This window comes from Helianthus annuus, chromosome 1, assembly GCF_002127325.2.
Source record: "Helianthus annuus cultivar XRQ/B chromosome 1, HanXRQr2.0-SUNRISE, whole genome shotgun sequence".
In the NCBI taxonomy this organism is placed as follows: domain Eukaryota; kingdom Viridiplantae; phylum Streptophyta; class Magnoliopsida; order Asterales; family Asteraceae; genus Helianthus; species Helianthus annuus.
The window spans coordinates 139,320,438-139,346,493 of NC_035433.2; the positions used below are offsets into that span (position 1 = coordinate 139,320,438).

The 26,056-nt window shown below is 38.5% G+C and overlaps 1 protein-coding gene and 1 long non-coding RNA gene across 2 annotated transcripts; both read left to right on the forward strand.

The window, feature by feature from the left end:
* Positions 1 to 12,762: 12,762 nt before the first annotated feature.
* On the forward strand, positions 12,763 to 16,524 carry LOC110940371 (vacuolar-processing enzyme). The gene is made up of 7 exons (XM_022181913.2): positions 12,763 to 13,755; positions 13,970 to 14,114; positions 14,200 to 14,400; positions 14,480 to 14,630; positions 15,091 to 15,286; positions 16,004 to 16,161; positions 16,391 to 16,524. The coding sequence occupies exons 2-7, from the start codon at positions 13,983 to 13,985 to the stop codon at positions 16,459 to 16,461; spliced, it is 909 nt and encodes a 302-aa protein (XP_022037605.2). The 5' UTR covers positions 12,763 to 13,755; positions 13,970 to 13,982; the 3' UTR covers positions 16,462 to 16,524.
* A 3-nt stretch (positions 16,525 to 16,527) lies between these two features.
* Positions 16,528 to 17,527, forward strand: LOC118480481. Its single transcript, XR_004862919.1, has 3 exons — positions 16,528 to 16,616; positions 16,735 to 16,811; positions 17,251 to 17,527. It is a non-coding gene; the product is annotated as an uncharacterized LOC118480481 (long non-coding RNA).
* The last annotated feature ends 8,529 nt before the right edge of the window (positions 17,528 to 26,056 follow it).

Sequence of the window (26,056 nt, forward strand, 5' to 3'; positions counted from 1 at the left end):
GAAATCATTATCCACCCAAACCCTAAATCATTCTTTCAACGGTTTCTCTCTGGCTTCACTCTACATCCTCTTCAAATCAAACTTGGATCCATGGATTATTTTCAATGAAGAATCTAACTAATGTTGGTAATCATATTCAAAGATTTTCTTTTTCTTCTTCATCTAATTGTCGCAAGCCCTAATCGCGATCACTTCTTTCAATTTTGGTGTTAGATTTTTGGTTTTTGGAGGCTGAATTGTGATTTTGTTATTGTAAACCGTAAATTATCTTAATTAGGGTTTCATTTGAACGTGTTTTCTTAATCTTAATTAGATTAATACTGATTCGTTTTATAGTGAATCGGGGATTCTTCCATCATTTTCTTGATTTGATTATCCTTAACTTGATATGCTTTAGGTTGATTTCGTGATTTATATCTTACAATATTTATGAACTAAACCCTAGATCTGTTTATTGAAAGTGAAATATAATTTTAATCTATATTTTTTGAAGCTGAATGTTTGATTTTGTTTTTGTGAACAGTAAGTTATTATCATTCAGATGAAATTCATGGTTGATATAGAACTTTGGATCGATGATTCTGTGAAACCCTAATTGGCGTTCAGCATTCTCATTCTCCATTTGTGTTTCTAAAATGCTATATAGAATTGAACTGTTTGTTTTTCAAGGTATGAAGTTCATTGACTTTGTTGATGCTAGAGGATCTGCCATTTGTGTTTTTGCCATATATAATTGTAAGTCAAAATGCTATAATTTTTTATTTTTTTTTGAATTAGGGATGCAGCTGCTCTTGCTGAATTTTTGTCTTGGCTGGAGGAGGAAATAAACAAAGATGTGTGTGACATGAGCTTTGCACAAGTCTAGCTGGGTTTATTGATAATAGCTTGGATACTACAAGTGGTATTCTGGTGTAAGCATGTTAATTTATTTTACTCTAGATTCCAAGAAGATCTGGGTATTCTGGTGAATAAAAGCATAGTTAAATTAGAAATGATTTTTATAAAATCTGAAACAAGGTTAATAACATAACCATAGAGATATATGACAGGTCAAGTTGGGTTGAAATTATAAAAAAAGAACGGGAGGAATTGGTCGTTTAGGTTTTATGAGAACGCTTCACATATCATATTTTTTAGGAATACTCAGTAGAGATCTGTGAGTGGTCTGGATCAAGTTGGAGCTTGGGAGCTGCTGCTGATACAGAAGCCACCACTGGTACTCTTCTGCTCACATATTCATCTAGACAGGTTGCTCTTTGAATTTGGCTTCCTCTTCTGCACATTGAGTCTAGGGTGAAGTCTATAAAGGCATACAATATCCCTTTCACCCTCCATTGTTGATATGGTTGTATTTTCTGGTAAGTGGATTTATTATAGTTTATAATTATATAGAGAGATTTTTATTTTCTGTAGTTTATGAACTGAATTTGTGAAGTGTATGTACAGGGTGCTGGTTATTGAAAGAAGCTTTGCTATCGTTTGAAGAAATCAGGTTCGCGAATTCCATGTTTCACTTACATGCTATGCTTGAATTGAACTGTTTGTTGAAGTTGTTTGGACTAATTGACCAATTTTGATGAACTTTTTGTTGAAGCAATAAATAGTGACACATTATCGCATCATCTCCTTTTGTTGTAATCGTAGATGGTAACAAGTTATGTTTCATGATTCTGGCATCAGATTTTTTGTTTTCCATTCTTTATATCATGATATTCTTCAAGTATGATGTAACAAGTGGTTATTATTATCAAATCATAGAGCAATATATTTGATTTGTATACTTGCCATCTCTCTGTTATAAGTATCCATACATGCAAATGGGTCCTAAAATTCAAACCAGCATCTAATAGTGGTTTGTTTTTGTTGCACACCAATTGTAACTAATTTTCTGTTACTTAAATTCTCATGCAATCTTTCACTTTGTTTGTACAGTAAAGATAGAATGATGATAAATTATGTTGATGTTGATAAGTTCTATTGAATTACATAATTTGTGTACATATTACACAGTAGCTTTAGAGGCTCATAAATGTGTATGAAATTTTATTAAGGTACCATTGAATAAGGATGCATAACTATATATCGATATCGAGTATCAAATGACAAAAGTTTCTTATTTTTCTACATATCTATAGTTATCGATTTTAATAATATACTTATTGTATCTATGCAAGCAGAGATGGATATAGAGAAGGTCTTGAAATGTTTACGAACAACTTTTCGCGCTTCACTGGCTAGGCGTTCTTCATCACTGTGTTGGCGTCTCCTATCTTCACCACTGCCGGCACATCACAACCGTTTCACCAGATTGTTGCATCAAAGAAATGATTAGACTTTCTCAACACCAGACTGTTGCATTAAGGTAACTACCGTAACTTATTACATGATTAATTTAGGTTTTTTAGTTTGAATCGGATTTGATTTTGAAATATGATAAAAATCATGATCAACTCAAAATCTTTAAGTTCTATCTAATATATATGTTCACTTCTTTTAGCACTGTCAGGAACCTGTAAAATTACTCCGCGTAGTTGATATTTGAGCTTCTAATTGCATGACTATGTTTGTTTGCTTTGGTCTTGCAAAAGAAATAAGTGGTGGCTGCTACATGAGGTGCCACTATTTAAAAAAAAAGATGCTTCCAATATCTTGATGTAGGTCCCTATTTTTCGGATGACAAACCTCAAGCCTTGTTATACTAACCCACTAGCGAGTGCGGAATCCAAGCTAGCGAGCAAACCGGGATTAAGCAAGTATGAACACAACACACACGGGTTCACCGATTAACACAACTTGTATTAATGCAAATGAAGGTTTCGGTTACAAGCACAATGTTTACAAATCTAACATGTAAACTCTCAAAGTGTGTGTGTGAGTTCCGGACAGAATGCTCTCAAGAAACTCTCTATCTCTCGGTATCTTTCTGTCTGTGTGTCTCTAACAAGTCTCTTGAACTCAACACAATGCATGGGTATTTATACCCATACACAGCAGGTCATGTCCGAAGGATCCGATAGATGGTCCGAAGGATCATCTATCGAGTACATTTCATTCGAAGGATGAGCAGGGACCTCGAAGGATGATCCTTCGAGGTCTACCATTCGAAGCATATCTTTCGATCACCTCGAAGGATCAACAGTATCCTTCGAGGCTATCCTTCGATACACACAAACATATCAAACATATTCCAACTGTTGGCCAAGTCAATCCGGAGGATGGTTGACTTGGTCAACTTACAGACTACCAAGGACATCGTTTACATACAGACCGAATACAGACAAAGTACAGACACAAGTGCACCAACAAACTCCCCCTTGTAGGTCCCTTTTGTCGGAGGATGACGAACCTCAAACCTTGTTATACTAACCCACTAGCGAGTGCGGAATCCAAGCTAGCGAGCAAACCGGAATTAAGCAAGTAAAAAGAACAAACACACACGGGTTCACCGGTTAACACAACTTGTATTAATGCAAATGAAGGTTTCGGTTACAAGCACAATGTTTACAAATCTAACATGTAAACTCTCAAAGTGTGTGTGTGAGTTCCGGACAGAATGCTCTCAAGAAACTCTCTATCTCTCGGTATCTTTCTGTCTGTGTGTCTCCAACAAGTCTATTGAACTCAACACAATGCATGGGTATTTATACCCATACACAGCAGGTCATGTCCGAAGGATCCGATAGATGGTCCGAAGGATCATCTATCGATGACAAGATGTTCGAATGATCAGCAATGACCTCGAAGGATGATCCTTCGAGGTCTAACAATCGAAGCATATCTTTCGAGTACCTCGAAGGATCAACAGTATCCTTCGAGGAGCTATCCTTCGAGACAGACAACTACTTTCTAATTGTTTGACCAAGTCAAACCGGAGGATGGTTGACTTGGTCAACTTACAGACTTAGAACATCGTTTATATACAGACCGAATACAGACAAAGTACAGACACAAGTGCACCAACAAACTCCCCCTTGGCTGTAGCTTTGTCTTTATCTTCTATAGTTGTAGACTCGTCTCGAACTTCGACGGTCTTTGGTCTTCGAGTTCCCAAAACTCTGATGTCCTTTCAAGTCTTCATTGTCGGAGGATCTTCAAAGTCTTCACGTCTTGAAAGCCGAGAGTGTATCAACAAACTACCCGTATCATGTAGGAAGTGTGTTGACAAACTCCCCCTTAACATAAGCTCCCCCTTGAGTTATGCTCGTGAAAAGACTTTATCTTTATGAAGTGAGATCCTTGTGGTGTTGATGATGGCCAGCGGCAACTCGATCATCTTCATTATTGAGCGCCTTCTCGTCGTGTCTTCATTCCAGAGCTTGTCATCGACCATGTTCTCCTAGCCTTTAGAATCTGCACATGCAAGAAATCTAAACGCGTAATGAGAACAACTGCTTGGAATATAGTATAAACAAATGACACACGAATGACCATGTCACAATCAAACACCGTCCGACAGTTTGAAAGTTTAACAAATTTGTCAATTTTAGTCTTTAACTTTCAAAACATGCAAACTTCGACCGTTTATGAAGATTTAGTCAGTTCGGTTTTCAGTCAGGTTTCAGGTAACGAAGACTCGAGCTCCAACATCGTACGATCGAAAATAAAGCAGAAATAAAATCTTTTTGGCTTTTATAAAGTTTATATTAAAACACGCCTAAAATCTTTTTGGTATTTTTGAAATTAAAAGACAACAATTTAAAATCCTTTGAGTGTTATCAAACGACATCACCGCTAATGTCGTGCTGATATGCACCAAACGACGAAACTGTTTAAAAGAAACAATAAAAGTTAAGCAGTAAATAAATATTTACAGACATTCTTTTTGTGAGTTTCGAGGGTAAGAGAATCATATCAGTGTACGGTCATGCCAAAACACTCTTTTTGTTCAGTTAGTTAGCATTAAGATAATCATCCTATAACAATTATCGGTATTGTTGTCCACTTAAGCTCAACTTATCAGATGTAATCATGACAAGAGGATACGTTAATGTATGATTTATACTTACCGACCAGTGTTCATCCACATCACGACACATTCCCGTATCAAGGTATGCACGAGTGTTCATCTTACCGGTGAGTATACCGATTATCATCTGTTTGACCGTATAAAATGTGAGATACTCACTTATTTTGATTTGAAAACAAGCCCTATGTGATATAATCACTTATTGATGAGGAACTTGATTTTCGTATGCATGAGGGCACAGGTGCAAGTTCGTGAACAGGTCAGTACTTCCGTACAGCAGAGAGACGAACTTGACACCCGGAAAGATGTGATATATTATCACTTATTTGAGTTGGACATGTGATTGTTTATCACTTATTGGGGTCGAATGCAGTATGCAATATGTACACGTATGTATAGTATCATGGAAGATCTAGACTTGCGTCCCCGTTATTTTTCGGTAAAAGATACAACCATGATACCCAGATGATAAGCAGCATAAAGACCGAATATCTCAGAACCTCGGCAATCTATCAAACGAAATTTCGGTACTAAGACCATATGCCAATGAATGGTTCCCACCTGGACTTCAGTCGATTTAAGTTTATATCACCCTGCACACTTTAAAATGATTGTGAGCCTACCGATACATCTTATATAGAGCTGCTTATCGTTTTTCATTTAAGATTTAAAGAGGCTTGGATAGACCACTGATGTACTATCATTTTCTCTTTTGCTCGCCAGGAAACTCATTTTTGTTTTTCTATTGTTTTTGTGTTTTTGAAATTTTTCGATGTTTTTGGATTTTCTGATTTTTGGATTTACTCCCCCTAAAATCAATAAACTAAGACAAATTTAAAAACACAAAGGTATTTACAAAAATGATTTTCCGATGTTGGTTTAACTCATGCTTGACCTTAATGCCGTTTACCAAAATTAAGTTTTATCAGAAAAGATTTAACAAATTTTGGAAAGGTGAGTTGGCATGTCGGTAAGCAGTGCGGACCATGACAACATTGATGAGTTTCATATTGAAACAATCACGTGTGAGGTGATATCGAGTGCTGTTCGAGATAATAATAATTCACAAAGTAGCTTAAATATCGACAAGTATAGGAGAGATTAAGAATTTAAAGGCGTATCCTGCAACTGTTCCGTGCATTGCAAGGAATCTAAGCACTCTCCCAACTGGATATCCACCCGGTGTGGACTTCAAAGTCGAATTTGCAACTACTGAAAAGTCTCTTGACAGCAACAAAATCATAAACCTCCGGGTCCGGCTGGTCTTCCACATTGTACCAGCGAAGGTCTTTGACTTTCTCTTTCAGAAATGGTGTGCGGATGTTCAATCCATGCAAAGGCATCGTCACACATTTCACTTCATTCGTTCCTGAGGACCCGATCAAAACCAGAATGACCAAGTTTTCGGCACGTTCTTCATTTGGTCGAATTTTGCAACTTCATTCAGCCACATTTTCCTTTTCTTTCCTCTCTCTCCATCAAAGGCAACAATTTCTTCTGTCACCTATCTTGTGCAAGGACATTCCACTATCAACAATCCTAAGACTATCAATAGTTCCTCCTGGAACTTCCTGCACACTCACTCAGAGATTAGTTGGAGAGTGGGACCCAAGCCTTCACAGACTTGGGTCGTCCGTCATCATCGAGAATTGTAACATCCATTTCCCGATGATTCGGAATTGATGCAGCTCCCCCTGAAACAGTTACCGGTTTTGGTATCCAAATCTGTTTCTGTTTTTCATGTTTAATATCCGATTTAACAGATTTTATTTGGATGACCTCCGGTTTTAAAACCTTTTCAACTTCTTTTCTTTGTTTCTTTTTCTGTTTCTTTTCTCGTTGTTTAACAATACGGGGGTCCTGTTTTGGTGAAACAGATCTTTTATGGTAATTGTTACCATGGGGGGCATCAATTTTTGACTTTCTCTTGGTGAGATATGGACAATTCTTAATGATGTGTCCATACTCACAGCATTCAAAGCATGATCTCCGCTCAACAAACCTCGGAGTATCATAACTGCAATAGTCGGATGATGAACTTCGTGATCTTGAGGTACTTGGTCCTACATCACAACCGTTTGTGTGTTGTGTATAGTTGTTTTGACTGTTTCTTTTCAAAATTTTACTTTGTTTAACAAAATCCTTATTGGATTTGTTTTTGGAAGTATCAATTTTATCAGTCCCTCTAGATTTCACGAGGTTTATCTTCCGAACCTTTTTCTTGTTTTCGCCCTGTTTGCCTTTTCTATTCTCTTGGGCGGCATGATTTTGTTCACGGGGATCATCAACCTTTGCTTTCAACTTATGAAGATATGGACAATTTCGAATGATATGTCCAATTGTTCCACACTCAAAACAATATCTTCGTTCAACAATCCCCGAAGCATCATGTGATCGTCTAGCCGACGATGATGAACTTTGTGATCCCGAGGTACTAGGTTTTGAACAGTTTGGATCATTTCTTTTCAACACAGTTGCTTGTTTAACAAAATCTAAGTTAGATTTGTTCTCAAAAGTTTCGATTTTGTCCGTTCCCTTAGATTTCACAAAGTTCACATTCTTGTTTTTCTTTTGGGTCTGTTTCCTCTGACCCTGAGTCGGTGCTTTTCCTTTAGGTTTGGCATGATTTGGCTGCCTTTTCTCTGTTGGTAATTTCTTATTCCCAAATTGTTTTCGAATTTCGGCCTTTGGAATAGGAGGACACTGTGTAACTGTAACACGTGGTCCTGTCTTTCCCAAAAACTTACTTGTCGAATCTTCAAAGACTTTACTTATTAAAGATTGATTAACATTTTTAATAGGGAAATCTTTGTCAGAGTAGATTTTATCATCACCAACGAGAGTGTACAGCAAGTTCACACCCTCCGACTCTTTTGCAGACGAGGACTCGATTGCAACAGTCTTAGCGGGTTTTGCAGGAGGATCACATAGAATGTAATTCTCGAGAGGTATGTCCCCATCTTTGACTTCCGCATCAGACTTTGCTGGGATGGTATCATCAGATTCATCATCAGAAGAATCAGCATCCTCAATGATGACTGGAGGATCCTGATTCAGTTCAGCAGAAGACACACGTGCATCTGCTGAAGTATCTGAGTCTGGTGATACATCTTTCTTGTATCCGAGTCCTGCTGCAAACTCCTTTACATCTAGAGGAACAGATGGTTCAAAGAACACTCTATCATCCTCGTCAGGCATCGCATCATAATTGTGTCTCACAGGTGGTGGACATTTCTTATATCCTATGCATGTGACATCCCGTTTTTCTTTCTGAACGTCAATGATGTGATCCAACACATAGCTAGAACTCAAATAGCTATCTAGCTTGAGTTGGATTGCCTCACTTTCCGTTTTTACACAGACCATTTCTTTTTGCATTGTCTCAAGACGTGAGATATACAAATTAATGTCCGTTTGTTTTCTGGAAACCATTTTAGTCAATTCAGTTTTATCTTTCTTTAATGTCTCAATCATTGACTTAAATTCTTTTTCATGGTTTTCATAAAACATATTGGCTTCTGTGCATTTTGAAAGATCCACGGTCAACTTCTGGTTGTGGATAAAAGTCACATCATATTTCTCTTGCAAAGCTTCGTGTTTGCTTTGCAATTCACACCACTTGGCATTCAATGAAACATGTTTGTCTTGCAAGTCAAACAAACTAGCTTGTAAAGCATCATGTTTGCCTTGCAACTCAGACATGTTTGCCTTTAATCTAGCACAATTATCACAATCTACAGCAGTTGGTTCATCAACACATACCTGACTAGAATTACTCTCAGGTGTTGGCCTTTCTGCATCAGAATCAACAATCTCCCTTGATGATTCACATTCAGATCCATCCTCACTTGAACTTGAAGTTGTATCACCCTCAACTGAAGTTGAAACATCTTCATCTGAACTTCTAACATGTTCAGAACTGTTATTATTCCCCGAGGATCCACCCTTGCTGACATCTTTGACAATTTCAGCATACAACGCCGTTTTTGTCTGACTACTGTTCTTGGGATTAAGAAATGACGATTCTACAGTAGAATAATGGTGTTGTACGGCAACTGGGGGTAATGGATTTCCATACATGTCTGTGGTGGGAGCTGGCTTTACAGGAACTTGTTTTGGATTGCCAAAACAATCTGTGATTGTGACGTACTCCGTTTTTAATGGAGCGTGTGGAACGGGTCTTGCAAACGAAGTACTGGAAGTTCCAAAATACATATCAGAATTGCATGGCACACTGGATCTTGCAGAAAACATATTGCTCTCTGCAATTGACGGATTACCCCATGCTGGATTCATTTTTGATCAGAAAAATGAATACTATATCAATGTCTCGAAGGATAATAGCCACCCGAAAGATCACACACAGCCGAAGGATCCTGATTCGAAAGATCCACTAGTTCGAACGATCTCAAACCTGTTAACAATAAGCAGACCAGACTCGAAAGATATTCGAAAGATCACAATTGTTCGAATGATCAACAGTGTTCGAAAGATCACTGTTGACTTTCGAGCAATGGCTTCGAAAGATTCAAAATCTCGAAAGATTCACACTTGAAAGATCCTTATCTTTCGAGATAAATCCTTATCTTTCGTATAACTGTCTTTCGAAAAGATTCCTTTGGTCGAAAGATATGTTTCAGACTTCGAAGGATGGGTCGAAGGATGATGATCTTTCGAGCCTTCCTTGATCGAAAGATGGTCTTTCGATGTCGAAAGATATCTTTCGAGACCCTCTGACACAACTGACGTTGATTTGATAGGTTGGTGAAAAGGTGATGGGTTGGTAAGTCAACTTTCGGCAGAAAGGATATGGTCAGATGTACTTTCCCACCAACTTTGAAAACTTTACCCAAAATAGATAACCTTATCCAGAACCGGTCACCGGAATATTGACCGGAGATATGGCCGGAATTCACCAAATCACTCAAAAACAAGTTTTAAGTTACCCAACCCGCTTATGAACACTCCCGGTAGGTTTAAAAACACGTTTTCCAGTTTAAAAGTGTAGAAAAACCAACAAAAACGGGTGTTAAACCAAGTGTTCAAACACACACCAAGAACTTGAATAACCCGGTTTTAAACAAGGTAAAGAGCCAAGCTCTGATACCACTTGTAGGTCCCTTTTGTCGGAGGATGACGAACCTCAAACCTTGTTATACTAACCCACTAGCGAGTGCGGAATCCAAGCTAGCGAGCAAACCGGAATTAAGCAAGTAAAAAGAACAAACACACACGGGTTCACCGATTAACACAACTTGTATTAATGCAAATGAAGGTTTCGGTTACAAGCACAATGTTTACAAATCTAACATGTAAACTCTCAAAGTGTGTGTGTGAGTTCCGGACAGAATGCTCTCAAGAAACTCTCTATCTCTCGGTATCTTTCTGTCTGTGTGTCTCCAACAAGTCTATTGAACTCAACACAATGCATGGGTATTTATACCCATACACAGCAGGTCATGTCCGAAGGATCCGATAGATGGTCCGAAGGATCATCTATCGATGACAAGACGTTCGAATGATCAGCAATGACCTCGAAGGATGATCCTTCGAGGTCTAACAATCGAAGCATATCTTTCGAGTACCTCGAAGGATCAACAGTATCCTTCGAGGAGCTATCCTTCGAGACAGACAACTACTTTCTAATTGTTTGACCAAGTCAAACCGGAGGATGGTTGACTTGGTCAACTTACAGACTTAGAACATCGTTTATATACAGACCGAATACAGACAAAGTACAGACACAAGTGCACCAACAACACTTGAATAACTTTTGTAAAAAGGAAATTTCTATCTTATTACGTTTCAGACTTTCAGCAGTTCATGTTTTATGCCAATAGGTCTTTTATTAATGCTAATTGTTTTCTTATAATAATTTTGTGCTAATAGTTTAACTATCATTCTTTTCTTAAAATCTTTGCAATCACAAAGAAGCCAGAGATTGATTAGGCTCCTTGCAATGGCTGGATTCGAGTTCCAAAATGGTCGTTCTATTTCTATATATAATGCCATTGCGGTGAGTAGTGAATTCAAGAATACAATTCTAGAGGTAACGTAATCATCTTTTAGTGTCAAGTTTGTTATTTGTTAACATCTTAAAGATTTTATTACGATATGCATACTTTTGATGATATCTGTTTGGCTCTCGGTTTGTTTGTTTGTTCTTCGATTACTCACATATTTTAACTTATTCTGTTCTTTGATACTTTACTCCAGGATTTTGTCCTCAAACCGGTTGACGGGAACGTTGCCAACATCCCTTGCTGAATTAAGCAATTTAAAAGACATGTGCAAGAGCCTAACGGTAGCCGGACGATATTTGTATTGTTTGTTTAATTGGACTGTAAAAATAGTGCGTTGGTTTTGTAACTTCGTTTGATACATTACGTACCCGCGGGTAGAGGAATGGATTTCGTTACTTGAACGTTTATCTATTTCAAATGATTATTTCAACAATTTTAAGTTATATATTTGTGTTAAGCCACCCGCGAAACTCGCGGGATCTTAGGCTAGTTATAAAATAAAAATAACCGCCGTAACCGTCGCAACAGCCATTTAATAATTCAAAATTTTGTAGGTTTAGAAAAGGGTCTACATATTAAAACACACAAGTGTCTATTCACGCACTCTCATATATGTTGGTGTATAACCTTTTCCAATTTTCAAGAAAATTTCTGATTATGTCATATTGTATCTTATATGCCCCGTATATGCATTGTATAGGCTTATACTGGGCATATAAACGAAAAAGACCATTTTACCCCTGATTTGGGGCTATACGTTTGGGTAATTTTTAACCCTGATTTGGGGCTATATATGCCTAATATAGGCTTGTATGAGGCGTATGTATATGAAGAGTTTTTTTTAAATACTTTTATAAATGGCAAATTACCATTGTCATACCCTCAAATCCCACGTGCGGAGTATCACCACGAGGCGTGCGACTATCCAGGATCAAGCCACCAATTACATCGATCATTTAATATAAGTAAAATAAAACCATCGTCGACATAATTTGTGACATAGCGTTCAAGTTTAAAACATAATAAGTCTTTAAAATTAAGTTCTAAATATAGTTAATATATAAAGTTCAAAGGTTTAGCGGAAGCATGAAAATATAGATGGTAGACGACTACCACAACGTTCTAAGCAGACTCCAGCACAGCATCTACGGACCTGCAAGCAGGCAGTAGTGTGTCAACATAAAGTTGACGAATTCACGCTTTTCGAAAAGGTTTTCACGTTATCCAAAAACATTCGTTTTATGAGTTACCATGTTATCAAAACATGTTGTGGGAAATCCATCCCATAACAAGCTACTAAACTGTGTAGTACCGAAACTTTGACGTAGTTGTTGTTTGCCCTCTTAGGTCAATGTCTACCGTTATTGACCCGGTAATTCAGATAATAGTTCACGCCCGGTTCCCCGCACGGTGTGAGGGTGTCAAACCTAATAGCGCTATCAACTAATATCTCGTTCGTTCTACGCGATTAATCGATATAAGTGTAAGGGACTTTCCTTGGTAGAGTTTCGTTTAGTATGGTAGCTCCCAAACCATTGGGAGTGCATGCTTTATGAGTTGTCGTGTATTTGCGTGTTCTATCTCGGTTTGCCTTTCCGGTTGGATTCCGCACAACCGGGTTGGTTTGTACACAAGGATTAGGCGACTAGATCCTCCTAGCCGGACCTACACTTATTATCAGTCTACTAAGCATTTAATTTTTTGAAAAAAACATATTTAGACCTCGTGAGGGCTGAAAGCTGTGAATGTCTCAGAACATTACACCCATTTTGAAGCGTCCTCTCGTCCTTTTCCGTTGCGTGGGGCCTCTTTAAGCCATGCTCACCAATTACTACTTCATTAAAATCATCAATAACCTTAGTATTTGCATCCATAATCTTGTCACAATCTTCTTGACCCTTGATTTCTCCATTTTCCATGTGAGGATCAAATAATTTTATAAGTTTCTCAATTGGAAACTCCATCTCGATCTCCGATCACTTATCAACACTAGTCTCCGTTCACCCCTTTCTGCTCCAAACCCAAAATCTGAAACCCTAACCCTTCAATTATGTTACGCAGCAGCAGAGGAGGTTGACGGTGACCGGAGGATAGTGATGGTGTAGTGATTAGTGATGAAGGACGGTAGGTGATGGTTCTGTCGGAATGTGGTGATGTAGATGGAGATGGTGTTTGATGTCAGAGGTGATGCATGGTGGTTGTTGTGGTGGTGAATGACGGTGGCAGCGGTGGCAGTGGTGACATCGGCGAGAGAGAGAAGTGGTTAAGAGTGTTGGAGGGTGGTGGCTGGAGGTGGCAGTGGTGGTTGTGGTGGTGAATGGCGGTGGCAGTGGTGGCAGGGGGTAATAATACAGAGTAGAACAAAACACAAGGGTAATATGAAAGGGCATTATTGTCATTTCAAGTTATACTTAACAGATCTGTTAACAAAATTGACGCCGGGGGTAAACTTGCGACATAACACCGTTGGGGGCTAAAATTGCAATTATTTCGTTAGGGGTCAGAGTGCCAATTGGCCTAAACAGAAGGAGGTAAACTTGCAGTTTTTACTGATCTTTAGACTAATTATAATACAAAATGTGACGAGTTTAATTCCCTTGTTCATCTCCGGCAATCGTACTATTGCGTTTTCTCCTAATCGCCGGAGTTTCTGTATAGCAACGATCGGAGGCTAGTAGGTGTCCATTCTCCAGCCTCTACAACCGGTCTCCTTTCTTTCTGGCATAAATCAAAGGCACAATCAGAGTTTCTACTCACATACATTTGGTAGGTTAAATTAGGGTTTGATATTCAAACGTTGTAATAATTTGTTTAAACAACAGCTACACCTAACCTAACCTAACTCTAAAGATAAAGAAAACATCTTATCTTACTACTAGTTTATATATACATAAGCTTTGTTTTATTCGGATCACACAACCATGTGTTAATGTATGCGTTTTCGTTAACTTGTTCAATAATGAATGTTTAATGATACCAGCTCAGCTGCTTCAATGAAGACCTCTCGTCTTATATGCTGGCTTGTGATTGAGGTGGTTCTATTTTCACTTTCACATGCGGAACAATCACACAGGGTTCGCGGAATAAAACAGCGGGATGTGTATCCTTCCTATTTGTGGGAGCTAGTAAGTAGTATTCATGGCTTTCGAGATACAAAACGTAAGGTTTTCGGTTATTAGTTAATAGTATCTTTTGGCACTTTTTGTGCAGTACAAAAGCTCATCAACAATCCAAAAACCTAAAGTTGCCAAGGAGATACGTGATGCGGTGACAAAGTTGGCATATCTAGACAGCAGGATTGATATGCTTGGATTAATTCTCTTTGGACCTAAAAACCGTCGCTCAATCCTCCGTGCGGTTAGAGATGAAAAACTGCCTATGGTTGATGACCAACGATGTCTCAAATCTACGGTACGTTTAACTTAAGCAAACATACGTTTAATTATGTACTTTTCGTCTTCATGGTATCTGATTGTTTTCTAAATGATAGTTGAAGTTATTTGAAAAGCATTGTGGTGTGCTGACTGACGACGACATGAAGCAATCTTTAGCCAACATATGCAATTACATGGTTGAGAAGGCAGCAATCAAGGAAGCAATCATCATTGCGTGTGGCATGCACGACATTGAGGAATCACATGGTAACCACACAACCTAGTTATAGTGTTTGATTTCATTCCGTGTTTTCATGTTGTGTTTACTTACACTATCACTGGAGTTGCATACTCACTTTATACAAGTTAATTTGAAGATCACTTTATCATATAGAGATGTTTAACTTATGAGGAGGATCGTATCAAAGGCTTTTGACGTGATTTGTCGTATAGAGATGTTGATGACCAGAATTTAATTTGGTCAAATCTTATATGGGTTCTTTTAGGCATTGTGTCATATGAAAGGGTTGAGGTGTTATATAAGATTTTTTTTAGTTATCAATAGTAGAGTCAATCTATAGTTTCGAGGCTACCGAGTTAGAATAAAGTAAGTTTCGAGGCTACCGAGTTAGAATAAAGTAATCATATATTGGGTTTTATTTACTACTTGCCAATTTAGATCGTGTATAATTGAAATAATAATTGCCTTCTTTGCTCAAATCCACAGGCATTGATGTAGGAAACCCAAAAGTAAATGTCACACCTGCACCGGTTCGAGGCACATTTGAATACTGTGGACGTGTTATTGTAAATGGCGTTTCGAGAAGGCAACTTGGGAGTTATGCTAAAGCATATCAAATTATGGTGGTTCCGAAGCAGATACTTGATAGCTGGCATAACATGATTCAAATTTGTTTCCACCAGTAAGTAATGACGCTTTTAGATTGTGCATGACGGGCAGGTTGGGTAATTAGTCAAAACAGGCTCACATTGAAACATGTCGTTTTAGTACCGTTCAAAATGAGCCAGGTCAGATAGGGTTGATCAATATACATCTTTTTAATGAATATTTAATGTGTTAATTTATGATTTCAAAAAACCAACATATCACCCTAATAATATAAATTATTGAATAATATGATTTTAGAGGTTGTATGTTAAATATACAGTTCGGTCAAAGTCAAACAAGAAAGTCACAACGATGTTCAAAGTTCAGTTATACCTAGGTGGTTATGGGGAATTAGCCCATAATCACAAACAGAACACAAAAACAGGTCTAATAATATAAGTATTCATAATCATAACAAAAGACAAGAAATCAAACCCGAAAACAATGTTTAGTTCGAAGATTCTCCAAACCGAACTCCAAATTACTTCATTTGACCTATTTAAAATGTGGACATAATCGTTTAAAATATATGTGTAAATAAAGACACGTCACTTAATTACTTCATTAGACCTATTTAACCCGTTTTCTAGATTATAAACATAACACAAACTAACCGTTTATAAGTGAAAGAAAAGAATTGCCACCTTTAGTAGGTCTCTTATATTGTCTTTGTCTTATATCAAGCTATTGAATTTTCTAGATTTCAAAACTAAATAAGAAGATATTTATTCACAAAGGAAGTTGTATGCAGAAATCAGTCACAAGGGTTATGCCAATGTGAAGAAGATGATTGGAGATTTGTTCGTAAGGGTTCATGGAGTTCCGTTATGTCACCATATGAGAAAAAGTTTGTTGATGTGAAGTTTGTTGTTCAGCTAGAAGGCTTTGTAACTGTTACTCTTGATGAAGGTACATTTTTAGAATTCTTGCAAAAATGAGCGTATTTTGACAAAAAAAATGTCAAGTTGATATCGTTTGTTCCGTTACTACTTATATATCCACAATTGGTAGTTTCTAAAAATTAGTCAGTTTTACAAGAAAGATAATTAGTTTGAAATAAAAAATAGCCAAATATGATTGTTCAAAAATCTAATTTCTGCATTTTTTATTCGGTTTTTTGTCATTTGGTTTCGTGTAGTGTCACAGAATTGGCGCTATGGATTGCTTGTAGGGGGGATTGCTTTACTATACATCACCGTGAGCAAGTAGGTCCCCTTTTACTATATTGGTCGTTATGGTTATTGGAGTTTTAGCTATTGGTCTCATAGTTGTTTACCAGGGACATTTTCGAAAAAGATGATGGCAGGATAGTACAATTTGTCGAATGGGCCACGCGTGTTGTTGCAGTCACATGTATTTTTATGGTCCGTTATTTGATCACTTTTCTCTGATTCTTTTTTTTATGCATAGGTCAAAAAGCTAGAGAATTTCTATTTTTCATGTTGAAAGTTTTACATTCTTAGGCTTTTGGTTCTTTTTCAGAGCTCTAAGGACACTCCTTTGGCTGTGGTAGCAGTCTGTTCTTGTTTAGCACTATGTGATGTGATTACTTCTATCATGTAAGTTCCTTTTAACTCAACTGGATTATCAGGATTTCCTGCACAATGCTTTATTACACAATCGGATTTGTCACGTTCAATAAACTGTTTGATAGATGTAGCTGAGTAATCTGTATCTCAGTATCTTGATATGTTTATATCACCAATATGCTGCTATTATCTAAGACCACATGAAAATTGTGAACCTATACTTTCCTGGCAACCTGTTACACTATATTTATCTATTACCCCATTGTTATGTAATAAAGATTTAGGTCCTATGGATCCATGAAAGTTGTAACTATCTTAATATGAGTGAGATGGAACATTGTACTTAATTTGTCCCAAGAAAGTTGCAACTAATCTTTTTCTTGGCAACAAAATTGAAACAATCTTTCAATCTGGCTAAGTCATCAATACATTGTTCACCTAATCTTTATATCTGGTTTGATTGATAAAGGAATGGTGGACACATTTGGAGGTGAAGGATGTTACTCGACTTTTCATAAAATACGAAATAGAAAGAAGTTCTCAAAGAAAGAATGTGATGAATTGACCCGACAATCAATTACGGAGTGGGCATCTTCCCTTGAATCTGAGGACTGCGCGATCAAGAATACTCATCGAATCAAATTTTCTCCTAATAATGGTCTAGATGGTTAGAGGTAGAGAATGCAGGGTTGATACTTGTTCCTTTTTGGGGTTTAGGTCAAAAGTCACCTCATGTGTATTCTCAATGTTACAGCGTCCAGACATTCATGATTCACCAGCACCCCATGAAATATTTTTAAGTATATATTTGATTTAGTTTCGAGCGACCCCAGTCATTTTTGAGACCAACCCGATAAAATTATTTTTGCGACAAAAATAACAAAAAGATGAATGGTCGGATTGGTACAAGGCGCTCATATTTAAGCAAGTAGCGAAGGTTTGAGTCCTACCACCCATATTTATCGATGAGCTTGTTATCACAAGTCGAATTTTAAATCTAGAAGCTTGAGTATAAGGTCTACCACGCTCAAAACTTAGCTTGAAAGTATTTAGGATCGTTTGTACAAAGAGACGGGGAGTTAGATGGTGATGTATCAGGCTGGCTAGTGTAGGTGGAGAGCAGTCACTAGGATATTGTGCAACGAGGTTCCCAACTAAATTAAAGGGGAAATTCTATCGGGTTGTAGCGACCTGTAATGCTATATGAGACAGACTGTTGGCCCATTAAGAAATCACAAGCGCACAAGATGGAAGTAGCAGAGATGAGGATGTTGAGTGGATGTGGTCACACAAGGTTAGACTGAATAAGAAATGAGGTTTTAGAGAAAGGTTAGGAGTGTCTAGAATATCAAATAAGATTAAGGAGGGGAGATTGAGATGATTTGGACATGTGAAGAGGAGGCAAGCAATGGCCCCTGGAAACCCTCACTGTAGATGGTAGGAGGGGTAGAGGTAGACCCAAATTGACTTGGGACGAACATATTAGGCAGGATTTGATAGAAATGCACCTATCTGAAGACATGGTCCAAGATAGGACTTTGTGGAGACGAAGGATTAAAGTCAAGGAATTTTAGGGGTTAGGTAAGATGTTGTTGGGTGTTGTCAAAGGGGATATAGATTTACCTACACTTTAGGTGGTCTTGGAGGGTGATTGTCTTACGATATGTATATGTATATGGATATGAGTATGTTTCTCTATGATGCTATATTTACTTTCACTCTACTGTTCTTTGCTTTCACCGCTTCTTTTGTCTCGGGTAGTTTTCTGGTACTCTTTTAGTGCTTGTTGTTATAGAGCTGGGGGGTCTCTCTGGCAGCCTCTCTATCCCCAACGATAGGGATAAGATTTCCGTACGTCCCATCCTCTCCAGACCCTACCATTAGCTTTGCTAATTGCGGGATTTACAGGGTATGGTTGTTGTATCTTTTTATTACCATCCAATTTGAACTGGACCGGAAAAAATAATATTTAGCGAGAGCACCAACCCTTGAAATTCTTTTACCCTGGTTAAGAAACTTTCTATGTCCGCCACTACATGCATACATTGTTGTATATGATCATCTCTTACAGCGTTCATGTTGGTGCACTTGTGTCTGTACTTTGTCTGTATTCGGTCACGTTATAAACGATGTCCTTGTTAGTCATGTAAGTTTGACCAAGTCAACTGTCCTCCTAGTTTGACTTGGCCAAACAGTTAGAATTATGGTTGTAATTGTCTGTCTCGAAGGATAAGAGATCGAAGGATGATTTAGATCCTTCGATCTGCTCGAAAGATATGCTTCGATGGATGCAGATGGACCTCGAAGGATATACCATCCTTCGAGGTATGCATGAATCCTTCGATGGCTTCAACATCGATAGATGGTCCTTCGAGATATGCTTCATGGCTCGTACTGGTAGAACTTCGTTGGAAGGAAAGAAAGATACGAAGTATGGGTTTGATATCAACGCCGTTACATGCTTTAACTGTGGTAATAAAGGGCACTTCAAACGTGAGTGCACTCTACCAACAAAACATGGCAATCACAACCCTTTCAGAAACCAGACGAGTACTACAAATGTGAATGCCCAGCAAGAAAACCGTGAGAGGAGGATGGTGGCAGTTAATAACAATCAGGGACAGCCTGGAACTTCAAACCCCAATCGGGCTTTGGCTGTTCAAGCTGATGAGGGATGTGACTAGTCAGTGCAGTTTGGTGAAGATGATCAGAGAAGTGGAACAGCTTGTCATGCAAAGATCATCGAGCATGTTCATAAAGAAGAGTCCTCTGGAAGTGATGACAGTTCTGGTTATTCTGGAAGTTCTGATGAAGAAGGCTCTGTTTCTGGGGATAATCACTCAGAGTCTGATGTGAAGGAGGAAGGAGGTGATGATATTCAAGATCTTCTGAATGAAGCTGATGAGCTTAAATGTCAGAAATCAATTCTGATTAGGAAGGCGGCTACTGCATCAAAGGAAATGGAGAAGTTATTTTCTAAAGATGGAGCTTTTTCTTTTCAAACTGCCTTTATGGCAAACGGTTCAGCCTCTTCTAGTCAGGTAAATTCTGAACCTCCTGCTCCTAGTGTTTGTAAATCATGTGCTGATATGAAGCTTGAATCAGAAAAGCTTCATAGTCATAATCAGAATTTGGTTATTGAACTGTCGAAATGCAAAGAGGCGAACATGGCTTTAACTCGGAATGAAAAAGAATTTAAATCTTTAATAGAAACATTAAAGAAAAATGTGTCCGAGGTTAACAAAGTAGTTTACCACAAGCAAGTGAGTATAAATGAATACATTAATATTGTGGAAGAAACTAAGAAGCAATTAGCCATTGCCCAATGCGAGCATGATGCGATCAAACAAAAATTGGAGAGTTATTCTAACTCCCAATTTGTGCTTGATCACATCATCGATGTTCAACAACCGAAGGGAAATCAGAAAGGCATAGGGTATAAGAAATGTCCGCCCCCCTTGATGAACAATTATACCAAGATGCCTGATAAGGAGGAAATGCCTCGGTATGAACCCAGTGTGCCTCTTGATGTTGAGGAATTTGCTGCTGGCCTAGGGTTCAAACCGGACAATTCTTCAAACACATCTTCTGAGCAACAAGAAACTTCATCATCCGTGAAGCAAAGTCCTCCAATTATCGAGGACTATGAGACATCGGATGATGAATCAGAAGTGGATGTAGGTGAACAGGATAAATCACTTAACAAGATGAAAGGAGTAGTTATTCCACGAGAGAATCACATTCTTTGTGATCCTGATACTCCTGATGTCCCATCTGTTAAGAAGCAAGTGATTGATCCTGTCAAATTTGATAAGACATGTGTGTCTACTGTTAAAAGCAGTAACGTGTTGTATACATTGGTTGGAGATAATAAAATCTACTCAGATCATGTTTTCCCAATTAAAAATGTAAATAAATCTTTGATTGACAAAGTCTTTGAAGACAACACAAACAAATTTTTGGGAAAAACACTTCCGGGAATTGTTGTAACACAATGTGATCCAATTCCTAAGGCTGAGATTAGAAAACAGTTTGGTAATCAAAAATCTTCAACCACTCAACAACCTACTGCTTATAATGGTAAACAACCAGTCAAACGAGCTCAAAAGCATAAAGTTTCTCAGATGAAGTCTGAAACAAAAGGAGCTCGATTTCAAAAGAAAGCAAAAGATGTCAAATTCGTGTCATCCAAGGGTACTGATAAGATTGAAACTTTTGAGAACAAATCTAACACTGATTTTGTAAAACAAGTCACAATCTTAAAACGTAACAGTGATAACAATTACACTCAACGCACAAATGGGTGTGATGAAAAGGCTAGTACCTCGGATTCCACGAGTTCGACATCTTGTGGTCAATCAAGTTCTCCTAAATTTGTTGAAAGGAGAACATGTTTTAAATGTGGAGAAATTGGGCACATCATCAAAAACTGCCCAAATGCTCCAAGGAATAAATTTGTTGAGAAAGCTCCACCTGAAACAGTTCATCCTCAACGTCGGTCAGTTTCACCTAAACATGATAAACGAACTGTAAAAGAACAAGAAACTAAACAACGACGTAAGAACATGAAAACTGTTGAAAAAGCTTTAAAATCTGAGGTTAAAACAGTTCAAAGGGAACCAAGTGTGTCACAACCTGTAAAACCAGAATCATCAAAAACTGGTAGGCAAAAACGAACTTGGTTACCTAAGGCGGGTGACAATTCAGGGGGAGCAGTTGTTCTTGAAAACCATCAAGAGATTGATATCACGTTTCGTGATGCTCAGGGACGACCCAAGACCACTAAGGCTTGGGTCCCCATTCTCAACTGATGTTTTTAAATGACATGTGCAGGATGTTCTAGGAGGAACTATTAATAGTCACTGGATTGTTGATAGTGGAGCATCCAGGCACATGACTGGCGACTTACGGCTCCTATACGACGTGAGAAACATTAGAGGAGGGTATGTTGCTTTTGCGGGAGACAAAGGCGGATTCATCACTGGAGAGGGAAGTATCTCCAACGGCATCGTGTGCTTTGATAAGATCAAGAGTTAATTACATAGTTAGTCCCTGTGGTTTGCACAAAGTAACATACTTAGGTACTAATAGTTTAAAATCACATTCTAGGGTATCAACTTTTCATTTTGTAACGTTTGAAGGTATTAACGTTATTTGTAGGTTTAAAATCACATTTTATTAGTATCTAAGTATGTTATTTTATGCAAACCACAGGGACTAACTATGTTAATACCCTAGAAGTTAATACCTCCAAAGGTTACAAGATGAAAAGTTAACACCCTAGAAAGTGATTTTAAACTATTAATACCTAAGTATGTTATTTTGTGCAAACCACAAGGACTAACTATGTAATTAACTCTAAGATCAATTATGTTAAGCAAATTGATCACAATCTTCTCAGTGTGTCGCAAATCTGCGATAAAAAATTCACCGTGCATTTTGATGATGCCGGCTGCTATGTGCTGAAACCTGGATTCAAAATTCCACAAGAATGGATTCTCTTATCGGCTCCGAGAGTTAATGATCTTTATATTCTCGACATGAGCCAGACGATTACTACATCTGCACAAGTCACTTGCTTTGTCTCAAAAGCCACGGAAAAGGAGTCTATATCTTGGCACAGAAGAATGGGACACATTCACTTGAGAAAGATGAACCATTTGGTGAAAAATAATCTTGTGAATGGTGTGCCTGTGAGAAGTTTTCATTTACAAGATATCTGTGTCTCGTGCCAAAAAGGGAAGCAAACAAAGAAGTCTCACCCTTTGAAGAAAATCAACACTGTCAGCATGCCTCTCGAACGTCTTCATATGGACCTTTTTGGACCTATGAAGCACAAGACAACGTTCGGTGATGCCTATTGTCTAGTTGTTACTGATGATTATTCTAGATTTTCTTGGGTATCCTTCATGGCACACAAGAGTCAAACTCCTGGCATCCTCAAGGATCCTCTTACAATGTTGGAGAATCTCTATTCGTTGAAAGTGAAGAGGATCCGAAGCGACAATGGAACCGAATTCAAGAATCAAGTTATGGATGAGTTTTGTACTTCCAAAGGCATTCTTCATGAGTACAGTTCTCGTTATACTCCACAACAAAATGGTGTCGCGGAGAGGAAGAATCGAACGATTATAGAAACTGCAAGAACAATGTTAGTAGAGTCGGAACTCCCTATTCAATTCTGGGGGGAGGCTGTATCGGCTGCATGCTACACGTTAAACAGAGTTCTTACAGTAAAGAGACATGGCAAGACTTGCTTCGAACTCCTTCAGAAAAGGAAACCGGACCTGTCTTACCTAGAACCGTTTGGTGCTCCATGTACTATGATTGAGCCGGATGGAAAGTTTGGAGCAAGAGCTATCGAGGGTTTCTTCCTTGGATATGCTACTCCGAATTTTCGTGTTTGGAATCTAGCTACCAAAAAGATTGAGCTATGGAGTGAAGTAAGGGTTCAAAGGTACACGAGTCCTGTTAGGGCTCCGGGTGATCCGTGGATGTTCGATTATGATGGGCTATTTGACTCCTTCAATCTGCCAACCTTTGACGAAGAATCAGCAGCGGCTAGGATGTTGTTGGAAAGTGACAACGCTGCTGTCTCGCCTTTGGTTAGACCTATTGTTGTTGACTCCCAAGCTTCTTCGTCTGTCAACAATATGGTTCAAAATGAGGTTTATGAAGATGCTGCTGATTATAATGATTCTTCTGAAGATGATGAATATCATGATGCAGCTGAAGGATCTTCGGCTCCAGCTACCCCTGTTCAAGGTGCCTCTGGTGATACACCTCATATGCAGAATGTAGACACTGCTGAAGGGAATGCATCCACTTCTACACACATTCCTGGTGTGGAGTTGGTTGTTGATCTTAATCTTACCAATTTGGGAATCAATGCACGTGTGCCAGAAAATCCTGAAATGAGGATTCATGATACCCACCCCCAGCAGAATATTATAGGAGATGTCCATCGCGGTGTGCAGACGCGTAATCAGCTGAGAAACAACCGGAATGCTGGTTTGTATTCAGCTATAAGAGAATCTGGTCAACAAAATGACTGGTCCTTCGCGTGTTACGTGTCACAAGAAGAACCAAAATCGTGGAAAGAAGCATTGAAAGACAGTGCTTGGGTTGAAGCCATGCAGGAAGAATTGCAGCAATTTCATAAGCTTGGTGTTTGGAAGCTTGTTGAAAGACCTGAGAATTACAAGAAAATTGGCACTCGATGGGTCTTCAAATGCAAGAAAGACGACCGTGGAGTGGTTATTCGGAACAAAGCACGTTTAGTCGTTCAAGGTTTTCGTCAGATAGAAGGGATCGACTACAACGAAGTCTATGCACCTGTTGCACGTCTGGAAGCAATTCGGATCTTTCTGGCTTATGCCTCATTCAAAGGATTCAAGGTTTACCAGATGGACGTCAAAAGTGCATTTCTACATGGTGTGGTTGAAGAAGAGGTATATGTCGAACAGCCTCCAGGTTTTGAAGATCCTGTCCATCCCGATCGGGTTTGGTTGCTCAACAAAGCTCTCTATGGTCTTCATCAAGCACCACGAGCTTGGTATGCAACCTTATCTACATATTTGCTGGAGAACGGTTTTCGAAGAGGTCTTATCGATTATACTCTCTTCATCAAAGAACAAGATGGAGATCTTCTTCTGGTACAGGTATATGTTGATGATATTATTTTTGGTTCTACTAATGATGTCTTGTGTAGGAATTTCGAGCGCATTATGCAGGATAAATTCGAGATGAGTGCTATGGGGGAGATGACCTTCTTCTTGGGCCTACAAGTACAACAAACTGAGTCTGGGATATTCATCCATCAGACTAAATATGTTGGTGACATCTTGAGCCGGTTCCAGATGTCTGATGCAACGCCCATTGGTACCCCACTGCCACAAAATCACGGAATTACTCCAGACTTGAAGGGTGAAGCTGTTAGCCCCTCATACTATCGCGCAATGATCGGATCTCTTATGTACCTCACAGCATCAAGGCCAGACATAATGTACCCAACGTGCCTGCTAGCCAGATATCAAGTCAACCCGAAGGCCTCACATCTTGCAGCTGTAAAAAGGATTTTTCGTTATTTGAAGGGTTACCCTGACACCGGTCTATGGTACCCTAGGGATAATAACTTTGACTTAGTCGCATTCAGTGATTCTGATCATGGCGGATGCAAAATCGACGGCAAATCCACAACGGCTGGATGTCAGTTTTTAGGAAATCGCCTAGTCACATGGCAGTGCAAGAAGTAGACGTGCGTCGCTACATCAACATGCGAAGCTGAATACATTGCTGCCTCAAGTTGTTGCTCCCAAGTTCTTTGGATCCAACAACAATTGCGGGACTACGGTTTTGAATTCCTAACTACTCCTATTTACGTTGATAATTCTGCTGCATTACAGATCACTAGAAATCCTGTGCAGCACTCAAAGACCAAACACATCGAAATCAAATATCACTTCATACGTGATTGCTTTGAGAAAAGGCTAATCGATGTTGTTAAGGTCCACACCGATGACCAACGTGCCGACTTATTTACCAAAGCATTTGACAAATCAAGATTTGACTTTTTATTATTGGTAAACGGCATTAAGGTCAAACAAGAGTAAACCAACATCGGAAAATCATTTTTGTAAATACCTTTGTGTTTTTAAATTTATCTTAGTTTGTTGATTTTAGGGGGAGTAAATCCAAAATCTGAAAATCCAAAAACATCGAAAAATTTCAAAAACACAAAAACAATAGAAAAACAAAAATGAGTTTCCTGGCGAGCAAAAGAGAAAGTGATAGTACATCACTGGTCTATCCAAACCTCTTTAAACCTTAAATGAAAAACGATAAGCAGCTCTATATAAGATGTATCGGTAGGCTCACAATCATTTTAAAGTGTGCAGGGTGATATAAATCTTAAATCGACTGAAGACCAGGTGGGAACCATTCATTGGCATATGGTCTTAGTACCGAAATTTCGTTTGATAGATTGCCGAGGTTCTGAGATATTCGGTCTTTATGCTGCTTATCATCTGGGTATCATGGTTGTATCTTTTACCGAAAAATAACGGGGACGCAAGTCTAGATCTTCCATGATACTATACATACGTGTACATATTGCATCCGACCTCAATAAGTGATAAACAATCACATGTCCCTCAAAATAAGTGATAGAATATCACATTTTTCCGGGAGTCAAGTTCGTCTCTCTGCTGTACGGAAGTACTGACCTGTTCACGGACTTGCTCCTGTGCCCTCATGCATATGAAAATCAAGTTCCT

Excerpts from the sequence above, each read along its gene's own strand:
- LOC110940371 (XM_022181913.2), top strand. The coding sequence starts at position 13,983 with ATGAAGACCTCTCGTCTTATATGCTGGCTTGTGATTGAGGTGGTTCTA. Across the intron at positions 14,115-14,199 it reads CTTCCTATTTGTGGGAGCTA|TACAAAAGCTCATCAACAAT; the intron begins GTAAGTAGTATT and ends CTTTTTGTGCAG. Across the intron at positions 16,162-16,390 it reads AACTGTTACTCTTGATGAAG|TGTCACAGAATTGGCGCTAT; the intron begins GTACATTTTTAG and ends GGTTTCGTGTAG.